Consider the following 9,238-nt stretch of genomic DNA (forward strand, 5'->3'; position numbering starts at 1 on the left):
TGGGAACCCGGCACCGAGAGCCGGGCCTCGCCCCACGGGGCGGCGGGCCTGGGCGTGCACCGGCGCGGGCGGCACCATGAAGCGTGCGGGAACTCTGCGCCTGCTCTCGGACCTGAACAACTTCAGCGGCGCGGCCCGGCTCCGGGAGTTGTTGGCCGGGGACCCAGCCGTCCGAGTTCGCTGCAGCCCGGACGGCCGCCACCTGCTGCTGCTGCGACCTCCGGGGGCACCGGGCCCGCAACTGCTGGTCGCGGTGCGTGGACCCGGCGCGGAACTGGAACGTGCCTGGCCGGCTGGCCAGCCCTCACCGCTAGACGCCTTCTTCCTACCGTGGCCGGCGCGACCAGCGCTAGTCCTAGTGTGGGAGAGTGGCCTAGCCGAGGTGTGGGGCACGGGGGTGGGGCCCGGCTGGCGGCTGCTGCAGAGCACCGAGCTGTGTACTGGCGGTGGAGCCCGTGTGGTGGCCGTGGCGGCGCCCCGAGGCCGCCTGGTGTGGTGCGAGGAGCGTCAGGCTGGCGCTGAGGGCCGCGAAGGGCCTCCTGCAGTGGCTTTCAGCCACTGTGTGTGCGTCCGGACCCTGGAGCCCATCGGGGAGGCCGGCACCAACCTGGGCCGTACACACATCCTGCTGCACAACTGCCCCCGTTTCGGGCTGCTGACCTCCCGCAAGGACCTCTTCCTGGTGCCAACTGCCACCACCTGGCCTGGCGTGGGCCACATTCTGCTCATCTGGAGCCCAAGCAAGGGCAAGGTGGTTGTGGCTGCCCCATGTCTTGGCCTCTCCCACAGTAAAAGCCTGAATCCTGGAGGAGGGGACCCATGGGACTTCAGGACCCTGCTCCGAGGCCTTCCTGGGCTGCTGTCCCCCAGGCAGCCATTAACTGTGCACACCTGGGCCCCAACTCCCCAGGGCCTGCTGTGGCTTGACTTCAGGGGCACTGTGAGCCTAGTGCAGCGCCACGGTGGTACCCGGACTGTTGGCACCCTTCAGGAGGCACCTGCCAGCCTGGCAGGGTCTGCAGCACTGGGCGCATTTCATGGCACTCTGGCCTGTGTGCTGGGCTCCACATTGGAACTGCTGGACATGGGCAGTGGGCAGCTGCTAGAAAGGAAGGTCCTAAGTACAGACCGAGTACATCTGCTGGAACCCCCAGCCCCTGGCATGGAAAATGAGGAAGAGCTGGAGACCCGAGGGGGTCTTCGTTTGCTTTCAGCCGTGGGTCTGTTTCGAGTAGGCTGGGAAGCCCCACAAGGCCTTGAGCTGCCTTCAGCTGAAGATCTGGTGTTTGAGGAGGCCTGCAAGTACTACCAGCGGCGGAGCCTGCGGGGTGCCCGGCTCACCCCAGAGGAACTGAGACAGAACAGCACATTCCGGGCACCTCAGGCCCTGGCTTCCATCCTCCAGGGCCACGTGTCCCCATCAACACTATTGACCACACTGAGGGCCGAGCTTCGGGATTACCGGGGCTTAGAGCAGCTTAAAGCCCAGCTGGTGGCTGGGGATGACGAGGAGGCTGGCTGGACTGAGCTGGCAGAGCACGAAGTGGCACGGCTGCTGAGGACTGAGTTGATGGGAGACCAGCTGGCCCAGCTCAACACCGTTTTCCAAGCCCTCCCTACAGCGGCCTGGGGTGCCATTCTCAGGGCCCTGCAGCTCCAGCCAGATGGGAATGGCAGGCTGAGGTCCCAAGCTCCCCCTGACGTGTGGAAGAAGGTACTGGGCGTTACAACAGGTGGAAAGGAACCACCCAGTGGGATACTGCCCCTCTTTGAACTCCTGTGCCGATGCCTCTGCCGGCTGGAGCCACGATGGCTGCCACCCTTTGTGGAGCTGGCACAGCAGCAGGGCGGGCCTGGCTGGGGATCAGGGGGCCCAGGGCTGCCCCTCTATCGCCGAGCCCTGGAAGTACTAGGTGAGGAGGGGACTAGACCTGAAGCACTGGAGCTAGACCTCCTCTTGGGCAGTGGGCGGCCCAAAGCTGTGCTCCAAGCTGTGGGGCAGCTGGTGCAAAAGGAAGAGTGGGAGCGGGCTCTAGAGGCTGGCTTGGCCCTCAGCCCCTCCAGCCCCCTGCTTCGAAGTGAGATCTTCAAACTGCTGTTGGCCGAATTTGCCCGGCACCGCCGGCTTGATGCTCACCTCCCCCTCCTTTGCCGCCTGTGCCCACCAGACCTAGCTCCAGCTGAGCTCCTGCTTCTACTGCGGACACACCTCCCAGATGAGTTGGAGCCCCCCGCCCCATTCCCTGAGCCTGGGGCAGAGCCCCCTCTCACTGTGGGCTTGCTCAGAGCCCTGCTGGAGCAGACTGGGACTCAAGGACAACCCTCTGGCCCAGTTCTAAGCCAATATGAGGACATTCTATGGGACCCAGGCACTCCACCCCCTACCCCACCTCGGGGACCTATGTCAGCCCTCCAGGCATCAGACCACCCAGACCTGGAGGCATGGGCACCATCTGGACAGGGCCTCTGTGTGACTGACACAGGCTGAAAATTGTTTCTAGGACACAGTGATGGGGAAAGGTGCCTAGGAGTTGGAGGGGGCCAGAGTGGGGACCTGTGTGTGCAATACTCACAATACTCTTCTCTCTTCTGGAGCAATTTATATATATATATATATGTATGTATGTATGTATGTATGTATGTGTGTGTGTGTGTATAATAAATATGTTTGGTCTTTATCCTCAGGTTTCTGTCTTGGCGCAAAGCTCCTAAAACACTTGGAATTTCCTGAGTGATAGAAATATCTTTGTTATAACGTATGGACACCAAGGGGGGAAACTGGCGGGGGGGGGAGGGGTCAGGGGGATGAATTGGGAGACTGGGATTGACACATATACACTAATATGTATAAAATAGATAACTAATAACCTGCAGTATAAAATAAAATTCAAAAAAAAAGAAAAACTCTACATTGCTGGTAGTAGTAATGGTGCTAACCACAGGAGATTCTGTATTTTAAATTTCAAAGTGATAGCTTTAGATTTTATGAGAGTAATAAACAGGAATAGATCCAATGGTTAATTGATGTGCCTTGATTTAGACAAACCTAATAGATCAAAATCCAAGCATACCTCAAAGATAAATTAAGGTCAAATAACTTACACTGCAAATAAATTTACAGTAGAAGCCATTTAAACAGCAAATCCTCACTACATTTTAAATATGATCTGATTCCTATTTTGGGAACATATTTATTAGATAAATTAAGGTGTGCTTTATCATAAAAATGAACACAGATGCAGGGGGAGAGAAAAAGCTAAAAAAAATTACCAGAAAATTTCAGATTTGAACTGGAGATTTAGTCAATATTATATCCAAATATTTTTTAAGTTTTGAATTGTTACTTCCCAAAGGTCAAAGTTTTCATTTTCAACAGAAAAAAGTTGCCTACAAGAAATATTAAAACAAATTAAATAGGGAAACTCTTTGAGGTGGTGGGACTTATTCCAGCTCCCTATGCTTTGTGTTGGAAAAATAAATAAAATTTAACAGTCCATGAGCTTGCTGTATAAAAATAAAATTAAATTAAATTAAAAAAAAAAAAGAAATGTCTTTGTTATAACAAGCCCCTTTAGACCAAACCTGCATTTACACTAATGAGGTAACTTAAAGTGGGGACCCCTAGCGTCAGGATGGGGCTGGTCACCAGAAAGACCGGAGTGATTAAAGGGTTGGAACTTTCAGCTCCATCCTCAACCTCCTGGGAGGGGAGTGGGGCTAGAGACTGAGCTCTACAAAAGCTCCTGAACAGGGAAATTTGATGAGCTTCTGGCTTGGTGAACACATTAAGGTGCTGATGCACCCAGAGAGGGCATGGAAGCCCCATGCACACCCCTCACACCATGCCTTGCCCTATGCCTCTCTTCCATCTGACTGTTGTATCCTTGAATAAACTGGTAAACATAAGTATTTCCCTCGGTTCTGTTAGCCATTCTACCAAATTATCAAACCAATTTATAGCATGGGAACTCCCAATTTATAGCCAGCTGATCAGAAGTACCAGTGACTTGTGACTGGCATTTGAAGTGAGGGCAGTCTTGTGGGATTGAGCCCTTAACCTGTGGGATCTGTGCTAACTCAAGGTAGTATCAGAATTGAGTTGACTTGTAGGACACCCAAGTGATGTCCACAGAGAATTGATGGTTGGTGTTGGAAAACACTCCAGAAATGCATACACGGTTGGTGTGTTTTTCAATAGCTGAGGGCCTCATAGACTTGGTTATAGAGGGAGTAGTTAAATCTGAATCTGTTGGCTAAAGTGACCACTTCCAATAATGAAAATAATTAACATTTATGAGCATTTAAAGTATACCAGTCACTCTGTTAGTCTTTAAATAGTCCCTCTTAATGTTTCTAATAACCCCATCCGGAAAGTACTAATATTATCTCCATTTTACGGGTGAGGAAACAGAGATTTAGAAAGATTACTTGACCAAGGTCAGTCAGCTAGAAAGTAGTAGCTCTAAGATTTGAACCACTTCACTGTACAGCCCAATAGCTACTACCGGCTTGGGCTTGAAGCACTTCTCATTCCTGGCTCAATGCTAGCTTCTCTAGCCTGTTGTGAGCAGGGGGATCTACAGAGGTACACACTTCCTTTCCCCAAAACTCTTCTGTTCCTGAGTAGCAACTGTGCTGGCCCTGAGCCCATGCTTGTCTCCCCCAGGATTTCTGGAGCAGCCACTGGTTAAGGGGAAGATTTACCACAGACAGAAGAGCTACCTGCAGAGCCCTCTGGCTTAGTAACAAGAGTCCCTGGAGGAGGGTTACTTGGAGGCTGACTCCCAAAACTAAGAAAAAAGAGCATCTCCAGAACATTTCTGTTCATCTGGATTTAGTCAGCAGGACCATCTTTGAAGTGGCCTAGGCCCTCTGCCCACTTCTACCCAAGTGACCCCTCAGGCTGGTTCTGGGCTTAGGGTAGGACTCTGGATGCTACTACTCAGCATCACCCTGGACCCCCAGGTATCCCTTGTCCAAGGCTTGGGCCCAAGGTAAGGACTACCACTTAGCTTTGCCCTCAGCTAGGACCTGCAGCTTGGGTTCTTCTCAGTCTCATCCTGGACTTAAGGTGGCCCTTTGGGCTCATATGGGACTAGGGACAGTTCCTCAGTCTCGAGGAAGGGGGCAGCACCTCAGGCTTATACAGGGCTTGTGTTACTCCTCGGCCTCATGAAAGTCTAAGGATGGGGTACCTTGACCTCATCCAGAATTTGGATGGCTGTTGTCCTGGCCCTTAAGCCAGGTTGTCTACCAACGTCAGGAGTCAAGCTACTGACCCTTAAGCTTCTGCTCCTCCCAGAGGCACAGAACTAGGGACAGGTCATCCCTTGGCCTCTGCCTCAGCCCTGGTTTGGGTGGGGTTCATCCTCCTCTTTAGTCTGGAGGCTGGGCCCATTATGGCCCCTCTGTGGGAAGCTGGGGATGGACAAAAGCAGGAATCTGTTTCCTGTTCATGATCATGGTTGTTGTTTTGGGGGTTTTCTTTTTTGGCCACTCTGCGTGGCTTGTGGGATCTTAATTCCCTGACCAGGGATCAAACCTGCGCCCCCCTGCAATGGAAGCACAGAGTCCCAATCACTGGACAGCCAGGGAAGTTCCTCATTGTTGTTTCTTTTCAGCCTGAGATTGGCTTGGGCCTCTTTCTGTGCTTGGAGGGAAAAGAATTGTACTCAGTGGGTCTCTGGGGGCATGGGCAAAAGAAGGGGGCCAGGTTTTTCCTTGGACTTGTTTGGCTCAAGGAATTTCCTCAGGGCCACCCAGAAGTAGGGGAGCCACCCAGCCTGGCAGCTCTGAGGAGAGCAGGTGAGCTTAGATGGGAACTTTCACCTGCTGTTACAGACTTGGTGCTTGATTGCTCTTGTCCTTGCTCATGCTCCAGCTCCAGTGACGAGGGTGAAGTGACCCCCAACCATGTCTCAGGACTTTGGAGAACAGCTCGGGGATATAGATATCATTGTGTGACTGGGTTCTGGTGGAGTGTGTGAGAGGACCATCAGAGAGCTGGCCCAGTGTGGTCTTCCTGAGTCAGAGGGCTCCAAATAGGTGAGTGGAGATCCCAAGTCTGAGGTCTCTGGTTGGCAGGGAGTATTCTAGGATCAGAAAGTAGAGAGGGTCCCTAGACAGGATGTTGGGACCTGAGGATATGGGAGATCTGGGAGCTCTGAGGTCCTTGATCTTGGGTGCCTGGGTAAAGGGCGAAGTTCTGGGGCTGAAGGTTTTGAGCAGTGGACAAGATCCCAGGTCCAAAGTCCCTGGGCAGGAGGTAATAGAAGGCCTGAGGTCCCTGGGTAGGTGCATTTCCACAGGTATGCCTCATCTTTGGAGCATACTACTCTCAAGTTCACTTGGTAGTAGTCTCTGGAAAGCTTGAAGGTAAAGCTAAGCTACACAAGACCAGAATACAGTCTGGGCAAAGGAGAGGAAGCAAATCCTGAGGCTCCTCTACCTGCCTATATGTCCATGGAGCCGAATCCTCCCTTTTTCATCTCCCTACTGCCCACCCGTATTCCCTTCCCTCACCAGGAGATTCACTGTTTAGACACAGACCACAGTTTCCATGCCACCCAATGACTGGAACACAAGACTACAGCAACTCGAGACTTCCCTGGTGGCGCAGTAGTTAAGAATCCTCCTGCCAATGCAGGGGACACGGGTTCGAGCCCTGGTCCAGGAAGATCCCACATGCCGTGGAGCAACTAAGCCCGCGAGCCATTACTGAGCCCGTGCCCCTAAAGCCTGTGCTCCGCAACGAGAGAAGCCACCGCAAAGAGAAGCCCGCGCACCTCAAAGAAATGTAGCCCCCACTCTCTGCAACTAGAGAAAGCCCGTGTACAGCAACGAAGACCCAACACAGACAAAAATAATTAAAAAAAAAAAAAAAAGACTACAGCAACCCAAGTCTTCTCCAACCCGCAAAGGCCAGAGATCAAAGCCCACCCCTTTCTCCTGTAGGGAATTGGTGGCCAGAGTGGGCTGTATCCAAACCACTCTGCTTTCCCCCCATACAGTGACCCAGCCATCAAGGGAACTTGTCCTTAGGAAGTGTTCCACACTGTACAAATGTACCAGAACTTGGTTCACACTTCCCCTTGGTGGTCAGGGAAAGAGAGGAAGTTGGAGAGTGGGGAGGGTGCAGCTCTAGACCCCCAGCTCAAGAGGGAGCCCCCTCAGGCTGGAATGCCTGGCACCCTTACTGCCCTGGAAGAAAGGAAGAAAAATCCTCAGAGTGGCTCCCCAGGGCCCCACTCAATCTCTTCTTAGGCACAGACTCCCCCTGGTGGTTACTGTCATCACCGCCAGCTCCACCATTACCCTTAAACAAGCACACACTTGCCCATTTCTTGACTAAGACTGAAGAAGCCTTTGAAGGTGGTAAATTAAGGTTCTCTGAGGGCAAGAGAGGAGGAAAGGAGGAGGTCAGGGTAGAACTCAGGGAGCAAATCAAGGGGAGGCAAAGTGACCCTGGTCTTGTACTAGGACAGTATCACCCAGAAGAAAGAGGGACCTGAGCTGCCAGGATGCTTCCTCTCCAGGGTTGGAACTCTGCCCTAGTTACCAGACTGATCTGGATAATTTGAGCCAACTGAGGAGGAAGTTGAGGGCACAGCAGAGATTTCTGGGAAGGCACAGTGAGGTCATATTTTACATGAATTTGAAATATAGGAATAAGATGCTGGGCTTTATTCAAAATCAATAGTCTCACTTTATGCACAAAATGTGAAATGAAGGTGAATCTTCCTAAATATAAAACTTTTTGAGAATCACAATTTCAAGGCTAATGGACTGTGTGAACTGTAAACTGCTTGCACTATTACTGCATGTGTCCCCATTTCTGCTGGTAAACAAAAATTCAGGTGGGGAGGGAGGCTGAATCAGGCTGTGAGGTCAGGGCTGAGTGACCAGGGTCACTCACCAGTTGTAGGTAGAAGCCTTGGAGTGGTTTCTCCTCTACTTCCCAGAGGGAGAGCCCGGGCCTGGCTCCAAAGGTCGCTACACAGGAGGAAGAACAAAGGTGAGGAAAGACAGAGGCAGAGAGATGAGTAAGAGGATGAGGTTGGACCAGGAGAAGAGAGAGGAGACAGACAGATGGGAACGGGAAGAGGGACCTGGGGGATGCAGGGAAATGCTCTCACTCTGGAGAGCAGAGGACACTCTCAAGTGTGATTGCTGGAGGATGGAGGACAGAGCAGAGAGGGGTCCCCTGGGGCCTCTCACCAGAAGTATAGCCAGAGCGTAGAGCCAGTGGGACAGCTCGTCTAGATTTGGTCTCCCAGAGCTTTCCATTATCTGAGAAATGAATGAAAAAGGAAGGAGCTGTGAAGAGCTGAGGAAGCGGGAGTACGGGGTGGCTTGCACCAAGAATGAGGTCAGTCTACCTTATTTGGGCCTCGCTGAGCTAAAGGTTCTGGAGGGGCAGACTGTCCAGGTCTTTCATAGCTGTCAAGTCCTCAGGCTTTGGCAGCCACTCAGATTCCAAGGTGACATTCAGTCTTCTCAAAGTCTCTATTATTTTTGTTTTGTACCAGGGAGAAGTGGGCATTGTCCCACCCTTAACCACCCCACACAGGCTCTAGGAGGAGCCTAGAGCCTCAGAACTGGGGGGCAGAGCCTCCCCAGCATAAAGCCTTCCCCAGCATAGAGCCCTTCCCACAGAGCCGTGATGCTGGACGTGGGAAGGCTACAGTAGGGGAAGAAAAAGGAAGGCTGATTGGAGGTATAGAGGCAGAAGGGACCCAAGGATAGCCAGGTCAGTGTCCTGGGCCAAGGCAGGGGAGACACTGACCTGGATATCACTGGAGAGTTATCCAGAGGGGAAACCAAGTGACTGCTCATCACTGACTAGATTTGTTCATTGTTCTCAGAGCCCTTTGGGGATAGTGGAGGGTCAGTATGGGCAAGAGGTGATTCATGGGAAGCCTAGGAGAGGGAGGATGGACACATCAGTGACCCACTTCCTCCCTCCACCAACTGGTCAGGCCCTAGTGAGTTCCCCAGCAAGTAGGTATCCCCTGTAAATGTTGGGGAAGAAAAGAACATAAGGTGGCCTTTATGGGGTATAAGGGAATGGCTGCTTCAAAAGAGAGGAATGGAATGGCTCCAGAGTAGAAAGTTTGGAAGTGGATGGCCAAGAGGGATCAAACCAGAGAAGAAGAGTCAGAAAAACAGAGTGGGGAACACTGGTTGGATTTCCTAAACTTTTGTAGTTTCTCCAATAAAAGATATAGTTTCTCCTTGT

At 52.3% G+C, this 9,238-nt stretch overlaps 1 protein-coding gene across 1 annotated transcript; it reads left to right on the forward strand.

Moving 5' to 3' along the window:
- Positions 1–2,677, forward strand: HPS6 (HPS6 biogenesis of lysosomal organelles complex 2 subunit 3). Its single transcript, XM_007470383.1, has one exon. It carries the CDS (start codon positions 77–79, stop codon positions 2,486–2,488), a length of 2,412 nt encoding a protein of 803 aa, XP_007470445.1. The 5' UTR covers positions 1–76; the 3' UTR covers positions 2,489–2,677.
- The last annotated feature ends 6,561 nt before the right edge of the window (positions 2,678–9,238 follow it).

The sequence above is a fragment of the Lipotes vexillifer genome, unplaced genomic scaffold (genome assembly GCF_000442215.2).
Source record: "Lipotes vexillifer unplaced genomic scaffold, Lipotes_vexillifer_v1.1 scaffold916, whole genome shotgun sequence".
Lineage (NCBI taxonomy): Eukaryota > Metazoa > Chordata > Mammalia > Artiodactyla > Lipotidae > Lipotes > Lipotes vexillifer.